Source organism: Nyctereutes procyonoides, unplaced genomic scaffold (genome assembly GCF_905146905.1).
Source record: "Nyctereutes procyonoides isolate TBG_1078 unplaced genomic scaffold, NYPRO_anot_genome, whole genome shotgun sequence".
Lineage (NCBI taxonomy): Eukaryota > Metazoa > Chordata > Mammalia > Carnivora > Canidae > Nyctereutes > Nyctereutes procyonoides.
In genome coordinates this window covers 25,572,958-25,589,889 of record NW_026575040.1, presented here as the reverse complement: position 1 = coordinate 25,589,889, position 16,932 = coordinate 25,572,958, and the positions used below count along the sequence as shown (strand labels likewise).

The following is a 16,932-nucleotide window of genomic DNA, read 5'->3' as shown; positions in this document are numbered from 1 at the left end:
ATGTAGGTGAGAGACTATGATTCAGTCACAGCCAATCAGGAGGATATTTCCTGATACTTTCAAATAAATTCGTTCTTTAAATAAGAATGAAACCAATTTGGATGCTGAATATGAACACTGGTCTGCCTTCCATGTTTTCAATCTATGCACTCAGGAGCTTTCTCATGAGTGGGGGTGGGGGAGGAAAGAGGGAGAAATATGATGAACTAGAAATGACTGATAGATTTGGCCGCTCTTCAGCTTGTTCTATGCTGCATATATGCAGTATTTGAATAGCAAAGATTGAGAAATATGAGGCCAAAGAATCTAGGCTCCAACCCTTTAACTAGTGAATGGGACAGGCCAATGAAACAGACCAATGCTTTCAGTGGCTTTTGATTTGATTCTACTGGCATAGAGAGAATCCAAATTCAACGTCAGATTTATTTTAACGTTGCAGTGAAAGTGCTACTAAACAGAAAACGTAGTAAAGTCAGTAACTATCAAGCAGATTGCTTCTTATTTTTGTAACAAGGAAAAACTCTTTTTGGCAAATAGTTCTATAGTTATAGAATATGAAGACAGTTAGAACTAATCTCCCCAATATGAAAATGTCCCCAAATTATCAAGTTGAAAGGCACATACCACTGCCCCAGCAGTTCATCCAAATAGTCTCTAGCATGGGAAATTTTAATTGTGCTTTTAGCTTGCTATCAATGCAATATGGCCTTAAAAAGTGACACCCGTGCATATGTATAATTTCTTTTCAAATGGACTAATCCTCTTCCCCTTTTCTAAGTTTCACTTTCTGAAGATCGATCTTTGTTATTTCTTTGTCTGATAAAGGACATAGTCCCATGACGGTCTTGGAAAAAATGTACTTCACAGTTTGTGCTCTATTTTGTCTATTAACCAAGTTTGGATTATCTTTGTGTCCTAACACAAAATGAATTTTTTTTGAAATATTAATGTGATGGCACTTCCATACTGTCATTTGTTAGAATGCAAAAGTCCTGGATTATTATCTTTTCTCACTGGTTGTTTAAGGCTTACTTCGCTTCCAGAAGAGATGATTGGCAAACTGTTATCCATGTGGTATCTGATAAGGTGGCCGACGTTATCGAATACGTGATCCTTGGTCCTTACCTTGAAAAGGATGTACAAAGTACTTAGGTTAAATGATAATAGTTCTCTCAAAAGATGTAAAAAATCAGGAAGAAAAACAGACACATCCTCAAAGGAGATATTTGGCTGAACAACAAAAAAAAAATGAACATACTTTTCAACTCTATATCCCTTAGTAGACAATTGTCTCATTCCCCATTACCTCTTTCTAAAACAAATAAAAATATATTTTATTTATTTATAAGAGACAAAGAGAGAGAAAGAGACATGGGCAGAAGGAGAGGGAGAGGCAGGCTCCCTGTGGGGAGCCCAATGCAGGACTCGATCCCAGGACCTTGGGATCATGACCTGAGCCAAAGGCAGACGCTCAACCACTGAGCCCCTCAAGTGCTCCCCCATTATGTTTTTAAAACAATTTTCCCTCTGAGTTAGAAAAATCCAAATTTGCAACCAACCTTTTGCCATGTTACTTTTTGATATATTCATGTCACCAGTCCTATAAATATTTAACTGTACATACAAGCATGAAGTCTATAATTGGTTATAATTATAACCCAGCAAGCAGACTGTTTCAAAATATCTTGTGTCTGTAGGAAGCAGGCCCTTCTGGAGAAGTCCTGCCTCTCCTTGAAGGCTTAACACAAATCCTGTCTCCTTTGAGAAGCCTCCTCAGACCTTCCTAATAGGCATTCACGTCTTCTTCCTGAAGACTTCATGGTAGCTGATTCCTAAATATTTGTTATATGGAACTTCTTGTGCCTGCCATAGAAACTTGGTTTCCCTTCGCCTGCTTTCTCCTGAGGACTTTCCTCCCTAATGTTACTGCATCCTTACTCTGCACTGGCAGAAGAAATTACTCCCCATCATGACTCCACTGGCCATAAATATTCCTGTTGGGAGGGTGGCTGAGAATTGTCCAGGAGTGGGAAGTCACAGCCAGAGAATACCTTGCTACATGATTCTGCTACCTCTCTCTACAAGGGATTTTTTAGTTCTGTTTAGATATTGGTTTTCAGCATATTAAAAAAACACACACTTATTGGAAGTGACCTAATCTGAATACAACTATGAATTAGATCATGGTAGTGTATCAACGTATAAATTTGATTTTGATCACTGTACTATGTCTGTGTAAGAGAATACCTCTATTCTTGGGAAATACACACTCAAGGAGTAAGAGGCAAAGAGCACAATGTTTCCAACTTAGCCTCAAATGGCTCCAAGCCTTGAAAACATTTTTATCTCCTTCATTTCAACACCAACCTATGTCAGATCAGCTGATCAGTCCTGCCAGTCTGTGTTTTTAATTCCAGCTCACTCTGCCCTCCTCTCTGTATTTCTCCTGCTTCCATTCTGGTTCAGGCTTTCACTAGTTTTTACCTGGAAGCCCCTCATTATTTTCTTCTCCAAGCAATCCTACATACAGATGTCCAGTGAATCTTCCAGTGCAGGGATTATAAACTATCCACTCTGTAGCCAAACATCCCAGGGATGTTTAAGTTTGCTGGGGTGTGTTAAGTGGGAGATGCCCAATAGAGATTTTTTTAGTATTTTGAATTAAAAATGGGGAGATTTCCTACAAAAATTTAGTTTTGTGGCTTCTTTGGTAAAATCGAATCTGGCTACTCTGGGCCCTTACTCCAAGTGGCAGCAATTGACTGAAGCTGCATGTGACTGTCCCTCTGACACAGGACACGTGCTTCCCAGGTCATCATAACCTACTGCACTCCATGCTCATTCACCTTAATTCACCATTTGCCCAGCTTTACACACTGCAACCATTTGCTGCTATGGCCCCAATCACAAGGTGCCTGGGTGCACATTTGTACACATGTGTGTGAGATAACAAACCCTTATTATGAGATCTACCTCCTGAACAAGTTTTTAAGCGTACGATAGTATAGTTAACTCTAAGAACAATGCTGTACACCAGATCACTAGAACTTTTTCATCTTACATGACTGAACTATACATTATACATTAAACAACAACCCATCTCCTCCTCCTCACCGGGCCCTGGCAACTACTATTCTTTCTGTTTCCATTAGTCTGACTACTTTTGATATCTCATATCATTGGAATCATGCAGTAGTTGTCATTCTGTGACTGGCTTATTTTAATTAGCAGGAGGTTCTCCAGGTTCATTCATGTTGTAGCATGTGACAGATTCTTGACTTTGGCTGAATAGTACTCCATTGTATATGTGTGTATGTATACATACACCACATTTTCTTAATCCATTAATCCATCAAGGGACATTTAGCATGTTCCTACCACTTGGCTATTGCGAATAATCCTGCAATGAAGATGGGAGTGCAAATGTCTCTTTAAGTTCCTGATTTCAACTCATTTGGGATAAAAACCCAACCAATAAATATGGACCATATGTGGGTACTATTTTGAATTTTTTGAGGAAAATCCATACTATTTTCCCCAGCAGCTACACCATTTTACATTCTCACTAACAAGACACAAAGTTTCCAATTTCTGCACACCCTCACCAAAACGTGTTCTTTTCTGTATGTTTGTTTTTGATCATGATCATCCTAACAGGTGTGAGGTGATATATTACCGTGAATTTTGTTGCATTTCCCTGAGGATTATAGCCGTTGAGCATCTTTTTAAGTAGCTGCTGGCCATATGTATATCTTTTTTAGAGACATGACTATTCAAGTCATCTGTCCATTTTAATTTTTATTTATTTATGATAGTCACAGAGAGAGAGAGAGAGGCAGAGACATAGGCAGAGGGAGAAGCAGGCTCCATGCACCGGGAGCCTGACGTGGGATTCGATCCCGGGTCTCCAGGATCGCGCCCTGGGCCAAAGGCAGGCGCTAAACTGCTGCGCCACCCAGGGATCCCCCATCTGTCCATTTTTTAATCAGATTGTCTTTTTGCTATTGAGTTGTAGAAATTTCTTATATACTTTGAAAATCAACCCCTTATCAGACATATGGTTTGCAAATATTATCTCCCATTCCTATTGCCTTTCACTCTGTTGATTGCTTTCTTTGCTGTGTAGAAATTTTTTAGTTTTATATAGTCTCATTTGTCTGTTTTTGCATTTGTTTGTATTCTTGGTGTTACATCCAAGAAATCATTGTCAAGAGCAATATTATGAAATTTCCCGCTTATGTTTTCTCCTAGGAGTTTTACAGTGCCAGATTTTACATATAAGTCTTTAATCTATTTTGAGTTAATTTTTGTGTGTAGTGTAAGATAAGGGTCCAATTTATTCTTTTATATATGGATATCATTTTCCCAAAACCATTTGTTGATAAGAGTATTCTTTCCCCATTGTGTATTCTTGGCAACCTTTGCAAAGATCATTTGACCATTTATGCAGAGGTTTCTCTCTGGGTCTCTATTCCATTCCATTGGTCTATATGTCTGTCTTTATGCCAGTACCATACTGGTTTGATTACTCTAGCTTTGAATCAGTAAGTGTGATGTCTCCAGCTTTGTTTATCTTTCTCAAGATTGTTTTGGCTATTCAGGGTTCTCTGTAGTTCCAAATGAATACTAAGATTGTACTTCTATTTTTATAAAAAATGCTCTGAGAATTTTTATGGAGATTGCATTGAATTTGTAGATTACTTTGGGTAATATGGAGATTTTAACAATATTAAATTTTCTAATCAATGAACATGGGATGTCTTTCCATTTGTGTCTTCTTTAATTGCTCTCAGCAGTGTTTTACAGTTTTAGTGTATAAGTCTTTTGCCTTCTTGGTTACATTTATTCTTAAGTATTTTATTCTTTTTGATGGTATTGTAAATGAGATTGTTTTCCTTACTTCATTTTCAGATTGTTCATTATTATTATTATATACAAATGCAACTGATCTTTATATATTCACTTTCTGAATTGTTCATTGTCATAACAAGTTTTTTTGTGGAATCTTTAGGATTTTCTAACATATAAGATTATATCATCTGAGGACATTATTTTACTTCTTCCTTTCCAATTTGGATGCCTTTTATTGCTTTATCTTGCCTAATTTCCCTGGCTACTACTTCCAGTACTACATTGAACAAAAGTGGTGAGGGGAAAAACTTTGTTTTTCACTGTGGGTATGGTATTAGCTCTAGGTGTTATACATATGCTAAGGTAATTTCCTTCTACTCCTAGCTTGTTGATTGGGGTTTTTTTTTTATCATGAAGGTGTGTTGAGTTTTGCCAAATGCTTTTTGTTCATCTATTGAGATGACCATATGATTTTTATCAATCATTTTGTTCATGTAGCGTGCCACATAGATTGATTTTCTTTGTTGAACCTTCCTGGCAATCCAGGGATAAATTCTACTTGGTCACAGTGTATGATCCTTTAATGAACTGTTGAATGCGGTTTGCTAATTTTTTGTTAAGGATTTTTGTAATATATGTCCATCAGACATACTGCCCTCTTTTTTTTTTTTCTTATAGTGTCTTTTTCTAGTTTTGTTATATGGGTAATGCAGGCCTCATAAAGTGAGTTTGTAAGTATTTTTCCCTCTTCATTTTTTTAATAAAGATTTTATCTATTTATTTGAGAGCGAGAGAGAATGCACAAGAGCACAGGTGGGTGGAGGAGCAGAGGAAGAGGGAGAAGCAGACTCCTCTCTGAGCAAGGTACCCGACTCTGGCCACTGGATCCCAGGTCCTAGAGATCATGACCTGAGTAGAAGGCAGATGCTTAACCAACTGAGCCACTCAGCACCCCTCCTCTTCATTTTTTTTTTAATATTTAAGAAGTATTGACATTAATTCTTTAAATGTTTGAAAGAATTTACCAGTGAAACCATCTGGTCATGGACTTTTTTATTGGACAGTTTTTGATTAGTGATCCAATCTCCTTATTAGTAATTTGTTCAGATTTTCTATTTCTTCATGATTCAGTCTTGGTAGGTTGTAAATTTTTAGGAATTTATCCATTTCTTCTGGGTTATCCAACTTGTTGGCATACAATTGTTCTTAATAATCTCTGATAATCATTTAATTTAATATAATCATTTATTTGGCATCAGTTGTAATGTCTCTTATTTCCTTTTTGATTTTATTTGAGTCTTCCCTCTTGCTTTCTTAGCAAACTAGCTAAGGTTTGTCAGTTTTGTGTATCTTTTCAAAATATCAATTTGTAGTTTGTGGATTTTTCCTATAATATTTCTACTCTTTCATTTATTTCTGCTGTCATATGAAATATTTCCTTCCTTTTGCTAACTTTGGATTTAGTTTGTTCTTTTTATAGTTCCTTGAGGTGTAAAGTTAGATTGTTTATTTGAGATCTTTATTTTTTTTTTCAGAGTAGGTATTTATCACCATCAACTTCCTTCATATTGCTTCTGCTGCATCCCATAGTTTTGGTATGTTGTGTTGTTTTCATTTCCATTTTATTTCAGATTTTTTCTAATTTCCCTTTGATTTCTTCTTTGAAACTGGTTGTTCAAGAGTGTGTTGTTTTATTCCACCTATTTATGAATTTTCTTTCTGCTATTAATTTCTAGTTTCATTCCATTGTGATAAGAAAAGATATTTGGTATGATTTCACTCTTCTCAAATCTCCTAAGACTTGTTTTGTGACCTAACATGTGATCCATCCAAGTATTTGTGATCTAACATGTGAATGCTCTGAGTATGCTTGAGAGGAATGTGTATTCTGCTGCAGTTGGGTGGAATGTTCTGTATATGTTTGTTAGGTCCATTTGGTCTACACTGTTGTTCAAATCCTTCTGACTGGACATTCATTCAATCCATTATTGAAAGTGGGGCATTGAGATCTCCCACTATTATGGGGTTATTATTTCTTCCTTCAGTTCTGTCAATGTTTGTCATATATTTGGGTACTCTGATGTTGGGTGCATATACATTAATAATTATTATATCTCCCTGGTAAATTGATCCTTTTATCATTATATAATGTCCTTCTATGTCTCTTTTGACAGTTTTTGACTTGAAGTCTATTTTGTCTGATACAAGTATGGCCATCTCTGCTCTCTTTTGGTTACCATTTGAATGGAATATCTTTATCCATCCTTTTACTTTCAGCCTATATGTGTCCTTCAATCTAAAGTGAGTCTCTTCTAGACAGCATATAGTCAGATCTTGCTTTTTGTTTATTCAGTTGTTCTATATTCTTTGGCTGGGGAGCCTAATCCATTTACATTTAAACTAATTATTAATAGGGAAGAACTATTACCATTTTGTTAACTGGTTTTTGTCCAGGGTCATCTCATCTATAGGCATTTTCTGCCTAGCCATACATTTTTTTTTATTGGCTTAATACTATTCTTCTGCTCTGTCTGTCCTTGTACTTCCTTCCCTATGCTCTAAATGTACCCCTTTTAAAATGTTGCTGTCTCTCAAGGTTCATCTTACATGTCAGACCCTGCAAGAAGCCTTTAGTTTGCCTCAACCAGAGCACTCCTTTATCCTGAGAAACACCATAATACTTTGGTTGAACCATTCCCATGTCATTCTTGGATTTTTCTTAATTATTCTTAATTATTCAAGTTTCTGTTTTATGAAATTATAAGCTATAAGCACTCTGATAGCAATGAAAATGTATGTAATATTGGACAACGGTCAACTGTGAATCCTTGTACTTCCGTGTAGTAGGTATTCATTTAGTTCACTGAATTGAATTGAGAAGGGGCAGAAAGTGCTGTCCTCTACTTAATACTCCAGGGTGACTCCCTCCCAAATGCCTCCACTAGCAATTAGTGAGCACTTCTTAATCTAGGTGGAGGGTTCAAGAGAAAGGAAACCCTTAGCTTTATCGTGCTTCAATATCAGGGTTTGGACCAATCATTCAGAATAATCTTAATTAGAACATTCTTTGAAAAACATAGTAAGAGGTCATTGATACCTTCCCTTCAGGATCCACCAGAAGAAGATGCTTTGCCTGGCCTCCCTGTAGTCCACTTAGCACATACTGGCCAGGAGATGTTGCACTCTCTCGAACCAGAAAGTCCCCATCTTTCACCAAGAGGCTCTCTGCTGCCTTTCGGCTCAGCTTGCCATGGTAGCAGTCTTCACTCCGCAGCTGCTGCTTAACATGTGGCAAAGAATGTGAGCTGGCAGGCTGGGCCGTGGCACCAGGCTGAACAGTTTCTGGTGCTTCTAGAATCCAAACATAAATAGAGACATCACCAAGTTACCTCCTCATTCATTCATTCATTCATTCATTCATTCAGCACATACAATTTGAGGCCCTACTGTGTGCCGTGCACTGTTTAAATGATGCTGCTTCTGGAACAAATGGGGTTTTTGTTTCTAGAACTTCCAACAGGCTTTAATTTTAATGGTCCAAACATTGCCTTTGGCTTCTGTTACCAGGAAAGGCTTCCCCAGGTGCAGTTTTCTTTTCAGATGAGAAATGGAACTGACCCATGAAAACTGCTTTCATAACTGCAGAAAGAAGCACTTTATGTCCTAGGGGCTGTATGTTAAAGAGAAAGAGGCTTATGCAGTACCTGGATCGCAGATAACTTCTAAAAACATTCCCAAACTCTTTGAAAAATGCCTTCAGTAACTTTACACTATGCCTGTTTTTAGTAATTAGCTTTTTTCTTTCGAACCAAATTACTAATGTGCTTCAGAGGTGCTTCTTACCAAAAACTCCAAAGCTATGCTGAACCTCACAGCATAGCTATTAAATGGCCTCCTATTTAAATGGCCAATCTGGTGTTTGTGTCATTCACCTGCATGGACAAAGCAGAGTTCATCTGGTAAAAGAAGGCAAAACATCAGGGAGGCCCTGGTCTGAGGCAGCTCCCCACAGTTCTGCAAAATAAATATCATCTAGAGTCAAGTGGGGATGAAGAGGTATATCCAGGTGGCACTTAATTATATTATTGATATTCAGAGTGATAATAATTATTCTATAGTTCCCACTTATTAAGTATGATAGGCACTGCTCAATGCTCTCTATATATTATCTTGTTTGGTTCTCAAAACAGGGCAGGCAAGGAAATGGATTTTAAAAAGACTAAATGACTTACCCAAAGTCACACTGCTAATATGTTGTAAATCTAGGATATGAAATAAGATCTATTTGACTCCAAAGCCCAAGTTCTTAATCACCATGCTCAAAGACCATTGCCTTGAATGTGAAAATCTTTCAGTTTTCAAAATTGGCCTAGCCATTCTACTTCCATAGTACCTACAACGGTCCCTACTAGAGAGCAAGGTTATCTGGATCATATACAGCAGAAGTAATAACATAAAATTCTTAGGTCTGAAGATATGTTCTTTTTTTTTAATTTATTTATGACAGTCACACACACACACAGAGAGAGAGAGAGAGAGAGGCAGAGAGAGAAGCAGGCTCCAGGCACCGGGAGCCCGACGTGGGATTCGATCCCGGGTCTCCAGGATCACGCCCTGGGCCAAAGGCAGGCGCCAAACCGCTGCGCCACCCAGGGATCCCTGAAGATATGTTCTATATGGCAAATTTACTAGGAAAATCACCACAGAAATCAGGCTTTGTCTTTTTAAATGCAAAGGATCTTTTACATAGAAACTAGCTTTCATCTTTATAAATGCAAAGGTGTGTTTCCATGTCCTTATGCAAGGGCATAAGAAATCCTCTTAACTCTAAGTTTTATGACTTATATGTGATAATCTCATGAAGTCATGTATATCATATATATTATACATAAAATAGGCAACCAGGGCATTGTAGACATAGCCCAATTCCCCTGTTAATATGTAATAGTTTTGTCTCTACTTAGGCACTTCCCTCTGCATGACACAATTATGATGCAGCACTCACAAATATATATTTTTGAAAATATCTTTAGTCTATATTTAATGGCTGAAAATATTCTCTCCACAAACAACCAGATCTATCTACTGTTGCCAGAAAAAGGCTGAAGAAACGTGTCCAGATTTGATGAATAATAAATGAAGTTGGCCTTAGTGCTGCTTGCTTGCAGGCATGAAAAAAGAACTCAGAGAAGCAGCCATGTACATGTTTGTGTAAGTAAAAGGGAAAGTGAGTGGAAGAGAGATGCATGCATGCGTGTATGCACACACATCATAATGCATGATGGCTTCCAGTTTATTCTGAGATAAGGGTGGAGAGCTTTTGGACAAGGACAAAACAAAAGAAAAACAGACATTATATCATCTTGAAAAGAGGCAACAGATCACAGGCCAGCCTGAGGTTATGGACAATATTTTCCTAACACAGTTTCCCAAATTAGCACAAGAACAATATACACTGTACTGGGACATTTTAATCATCTAAATATTTGCCGAAAATCTAATTTTCCTAAAAGCAGAATATCTGACAGATTTTTTAAAAATTTTGTTTTAATTTTTAAAGTTATGCATGCTGCTTTTTAATATCTGGGAAACACAGAAAAACAAAGAAAATGAACCACCAGTGGTCCCATCACCAAATACAACTACTCTTTAACATTGTGGTGCATTACCTATTATCGACTGCTTCCTTACATAATGTTAACTTTGAGAAAGATAATCATAATTTAAATCTAGTTATTTACATAAAATTGCCCTACAAAATTTAATAAGCTATTGATGTTATAAAATTAATAACATATTTTTTCAGAAGTAGCAAAGGTTAAGGAATCAACAAGAAAGGCCACTTTATATTTAATTGAGACTTAAAAAGAAAGTGATAGGAATCATGGAAGAAAGTAATTATGTTATCTTGGAGTTCCCGTAGCAACTGAAGACATTGCTCATGATCAGAAATTCAGGTAAGCACAATATAGATATGAATATCCACACCCAAAAACATCTGATCAAATAAAGAGGGCATATGGCTTAAGGGAGAAAAAAAATCTAACATGCAAAATTAAACAATTGTAAGTAACCCCAATGACAAAGAATGAGACACTTAAAGAAACCAATGTGAACTGGGAAGACAGCATAATAATGCATTCAATTTTTTTTAAGGATTTCATTTATTTATTTATGAGAGACACACACAGAGAGAGAGAGAGTCAGAGACATAGGCTGAGGGAGAAGCAGACTCCCTGCAGGGAGCCCGATGCAGGACTCGTTTTGGGACCCCAGGATCAGGCCCGGAGCCGAAGGCAGACACTCAACCGCTGAGCCACCCAGGCATCCCGATGCATTCGATTTTTAAAAAGCACATGCAATTGGGTATTTTGGAGTAGTAATGACTATTATATTAGCAAAGATTGAAAAAAATTAGATGTTCATCAATAAGGGAATGGATATATAAACTATGATGTACTTATACAATATAATACTATAAAACAATAGAAAATAACAAAGGTTTGTTCATCCAACATAGGAGGACCTAAATATGTAAAGCAAATATTAAGAGATTTGAAGGGAGAAACAGCAGCACAGTAGTAGTAAGGAACTTCAATATCCCATTTTCAATAGATAGATCATCCAGACAGAAAATCAGTAAGGAAACATTGGATGTAAACTATACATTAGACTAGATTGACTCAACAGACATCCACAAAACATTTTACCCAAAAGCAATAGACGCACATTCTTCTCAAGTGCACATGGGACATTTTCCAGGATAGATCATATGTTAGGCCAAAACAAGTCAATAAATTTTAAAAGAATGAAATCATATCAAGCATCTTTTCTGACAACAAGGATATGAAACTAGAAATGAATTACAAGAAGAAAACTAAGAAATTCACAAATATGTGAAAATTAAACAGCATGATACAGAACAACAAATGGGTCCAAGAATAAATCAAAAGATAAGTCAGAAAATATCTTGAACAACAAATGGGTCCAAGAATAAATCAAAAGATAAGTCAGAAAATATCTTGAATACCACAAATACTACATATCAAAACTTGTGGGATGCTATCAAAGGCAGTTCTAAGAGGGAAGCTCAAAGCAACTAACACCTATAAGAAAAAAGAGACATCTCAAATAAACAACCTAACTTTACACCTCAAGGCTACCCTGAAATAAATAAACTAAGCCCAAACATAATAGAAGAAAAAAATATCAAAGATCAGAGCAGGGATAAATGAAATAGAGAGTAAAAAGACAACACAAAATAGTCGATAAAACTAAATAAACAGAATAAGCAAACTTTTAGCTAGACTTACCAAGAAAGGAGCGACTCAAATAACATTATAAATGAAAGGGGAGACATTACAAGTGACACCGCACAAAGGATCATAAGAGACTACTCTGAACAATTACATGCCAATAAATTGGATAACCTAGAAAAATGGATAAATTCCTAAAAACATAAAAACTATCAACACTGAATAATGAAGAAATAGAAAATCTGAACAAGTGAATTAGTAGTAAGGAGACTGAATCACCAATCAAAAACCTCGCAGCAAAGAAAAGTCCAGAACCTGATGGCTTCACAGGTGAATTCTACCAAACAGTTAAAGAGAAAGTAATTCCAATCTTTCTAACAGTCTTCATAAAAAAAAAAAAAAAAAGGAGGTAACACTTCCAAACTCAATTTACAAGGCCAGCATTACCCTGATACCAACACCAGACAAGGATACCACACAAAAAAAATAATAATAAAAGAAATTTACCAGGACAATATTCCTGATGAATGTAGATGCAAAGTCCTCAACAAAATAGTGGCAAACGAAGTTCAACAATACATCAAAAGAAAAGGATCCTATACCATGATGAAGTGAGATTTATTAGGGATATAGGACAGTCCAACATCCATATGTCAATTGATGTGACACACCACATTAATGAAAGATAAAAATAGATGATCATCTCAAAAGATGCAGAAAAGCCATTTGACAAAATTCAACATCCCCTCATAATAAAAGCTCGCAACAAAGCCAGTATGTTGGAAACGTACCTTGATATAATAGAGACCATATGTAATAAGCCCACAGTTAATATCATGCTCATCAGTGAAAAGTTGAAAGCTTTTCTTCTAAGATCAGAAACAAAAGGATGCACACTCTCCCCACTTTAATTCAACATAGTGATGGAAGTCCTTGCCAAAGCAATTAGGCAAAAAAAAAAAAAAAAAAAAAAAAGAGAGAGAGAGAGAGAGAGAGTGAGAGATAGATGAAAAAGAAATAAAAGGCTTCCAAATTGGATGGGAAGAAGTAAATCTGTTTCTCTTTATAGGGAATATAATATTATATATAGAAAACCCTAAAGACTCCACCAAAAAAAACCCAAACCTGTTAGAACTAATAAATGAAAAATAAAGTTGCAGGATACAAAGTCAATCAATGAAAATTAGTTGTATTTCTATACACTAATAAACCATCAGAAAGAGAGATTAAGAAAACAATCCCAGTTATAATAGCATCAAAAAGAATAAAATACTGGGGCTGCTGGCTGACTCAGACCAAAGAGTATATGACTCTTGATCTCAAAAGTTCAAGCCTCACACTGGGTAATTTAGGTAATTTAGATTACCTAAATAAATGAAACTTTAAATAATAATAATAATAAATAAATACTTAATAAATTTAACCAAGAGAGTTAAAGATCTGAAAACTCTTAACACATTGATGAAAGAAATTGAAGACACAAATAAATGGAAAAATAGTCTGTGCTCACAATTAACATTGTTAAAATGCCCATAATACCCAAAACATGTACAAATTCAATGCAGTCCCTATCAAAAATTTCAATGGCATTTTTCACAGAACTAGAACAAACAATCCTAAAATTTGTGTGGAACCACAAAAAGCTTCAAATAATCAGAGCAATCTTGAGAAAAAAAGAACAAAGCTAGAGCTATCATGTTTCCTAATTTCAAACTATATTACAAAGTTATAGAAATCAAAACAGTGTGATACTGACATAAAAACAGACGCATAGATCAATGGACTAGAATAGAAAGCCCAAAAATGAACTCACACTTACATGGTCAATTAACTTATGACAAAGGAACCAAGAAAAATACAATGGGAAAAGGATAGCGTCTTTAATAAATAAATGGTTTTGAGAAAACTAGACAGTCAAGTGTAAATAAATGATACTGGACTCCTGTCCTACACAATACACAAAAACCATCTCAAAATGGATTAAAGACTTGAATGTAAGACCTGAACCCATATAACTTTAAAAGAAAACATAAGGGGTAAGCCCCTAGACATCAGTCTTGACAGTGTTTCTTTGGATTTGACACCAAAAGCAAAAATAAACAAGTAAGGCCACATCAAAACAAAAATCTGCATAGTGAAGGAGACCATAAACAAAACAAAAAGACAATTTTTGTAGTAGGAGATAATATCTGCAAATCATTAATCTGATAAGGGGTTAATATCCAAAGAATACATACTATTCAGTGGCAAAACAAAACAAAACAAAAAACCCCAAACCATCCAATTGAGAAATGGGCAGAGGAACTGAATAGGTATTTTTCTAAAGAAGACACACAAATGCCCAATAGGTACATTAAAAAGGTTCTCAATATCACTAATCATCAGGGAAATGCAAATCAAAATCACAATGAAATAGTACCGCACACCCGTTAGAATGGCTATCATGGAAAAAATGAAACATAAATGTTGGCAAGGATGTGGAGAAAAAAAAAACCCTTACACACTGTTGGTGGGAATGTAAATTGCTGCAGCCACTCTGGAAAAAAAATTAAGGGTAGAACTACTGTACTATATGATCCAGAAATCCCACTTCTGGGATTTACACACTGTTGGTGGGAATGTAAATTGCTGCAGCCACTCTGGAAAAAAAATTAAGGGTAGAACTACTGTACTATATGATCCAGAAATCCCACTTCTGGGTATATATCCAAAGGAAAAAAATCACTATCTCAAAGAGATACCTGCACCCCCACATTCATGGCAGCATAATTTATAAGACATGGCAACAACCTAAGTATCCATGATGGATGAATGCATAAAGTAAATGTGATTGGTTGATTACACACACAAACACACAGGAATATTATTCAGCCATAAAAAGGTAGGAAATCTTGCCATTTGTAACATGGATGGACCTTGAAGGCATAATGCTAAGTCAAATAGGTCAGCTAGAGAAAGACAAATACTGCATGATCTCACTTATATGTGAAATTAAAACACAACTCACAGAAACAGAAAACTGATGATTGCCAAAGGCAGGGAGTGAGGGGTGGGAGACATGGTGAAAGTGGTAAAAAGTTACAATCTTTCAGTTATAAGATAAACAGGTCCTAGGGATGTAATGTATAGCCAGGCAACTATAGTTTTTTTGTTTGTTTGTTTTTAATTCTCTTTAGAATTTCTTTTTTTTAAATTTGTATTTATTTATGATAGCCACAGAGAGAGAGAGAGAGAGAGAGAGAGAGAGAGAGAGAGACAGAGACACAGGCAGAGGGAGAAGCAGGCTCCATGCAGGGAGCCCGACATGGGATTCGATCCTGGGTCTCCAGGATCGTGCCCTGGGTCAAAGGCAGGCGCCAAACCGCTGCGCCACCCAGGGATCCTGCAACTATAGTTAACAATAGTGTGTTGCATATTTAAAAGTTCCTAAGAGATTAAATCTTAAAAGTTCTCAACACAAGAAATTTTGTAATAACTATGTGAGGTGATGGATGGATACCACGCTAAAGTTAGTGTGTTAATCATTTTGCAATATATACATATATCAAATCACTAGTACAATGTTATATGTCAATTATATTTCAATAAAACTGGAAAAAAGAAAATAACAAAGGATATTACATGCTAATTTGTAAATCTCTAAAATGGAAGAGTGAAATAAGCAAGTATAGAAGGAGGTTATCATAACTTCTAAGGGGGTATAACTTTTACTTCTTTTTAAAGGAGATAGATAGGGGCACCTGGGTGGTTCAGTGGTTGAGCATCTGCCTTTAGTTCAGGGCATGATCCTAGAGTCCTGAGATAGAGTCCCACATGGGGCTCCCTGCATGGAGCCTGCTTCTCCCTCTGCCTATGTCTCTGCCTCTGTGTGTGTGCGTGTCTCTCTCGTGAATAAATAAAATCTTTAAAAAAAAAATAAAGGAGATAGATGATAGGTTGATAGGTAGGTAGATAGATGGGTGGATGGATATGCATAAGTATGTAGATAGATACTTAACTATTCATTAACACTCTGGTAGTAATCAGAAGAAACTGCTAATATGTAGGGAGTTGAATACAGTATTAAAGCTTGAGAAGGGACATTTTATTTTATTTTTAAATACCATATTTATTATTTGGATTTTTTTCCATGAGTACTTGTGTTACTTTTGAATTAGAAAAAAAAACCCTGTTTATAGAATAAAAAACGTATACAAATATCAGGATAGCCACATAACTAAAGACAAAATCGGAAGGGGGATTAAATTTGTGAGAAAAGTGTTGGGGCTGGCGGGCAACTCTCAGTTTTCTGTTGTGGGAAGAAAACGCTTTTTTTCCCCCACGACATGTTAAAACGACTCTATTTCTGATTTGAAAGGACTGAAAGTAGTCAGTTCTCTTCATTGACAGTTTTATTTTATAAAGTTGCTATGAATGCTGATTTAGTGAAAACTGAAACACCATCCACAGGAGAAATGCAGGGTTAGTTTCCTCTGAGCCTCAGGACACAGCATGTTCATCAGTCGATCAATATATAACCTTGTTTTATGTGTATTTCTATTTAAAGTTACCTTATTTCATATACATTGTTGATTCAAGAACACTGAACTTAAAAGCCAACACATGCCTGAATGAAGCTTATCTAATATGTGGATGTGGATTTTCTCTGTAAGGTACATTACAATCTTCTGCACTTATGAGCGATATATGGCACTTCAGCACAACACTTGGAGATGATATTAATGAGCAAAATCAGCAGCAAATAGCACAAAAACTCAAAGTACCTGGCAATAAATGGACTGCAGAAGGTACTTGTTTATAACAGAAGAGACGGAACAAGAAGGCA

The 16,932-nt window shown here is 36.1% G+C and overlaps 1 protein-coding gene across 1 annotated transcript in view; it reads right to left on the bottom strand.

Annotated features, from left to right (window-relative positions):
• Window positions 1-403: 403 nt before the first annotated feature.
• Window positions 404-16,932, bottom strand: part of SHC4 (SHC adaptor protein 4) — a 131,291-nt gene continuing 114,762 nt past the window's right edge. Inside the window, exons 11-12 of the mRNA XM_055320065.1 lie at window positions 7,949-8,202; window positions 404-1,125 (exon numbers count right to left, since the gene is read on the bottom strand). Coding sequence (XP_055176040.1) covers window positions 970-1,125; window positions 7,949-8,202 — 410 coding nt within the window. The 3' untranslated portion in view covers window positions 404-969. The remainder of the gene's footprint in view (window positions 1,126-7,948; window positions 8,203-16,932) is intronic.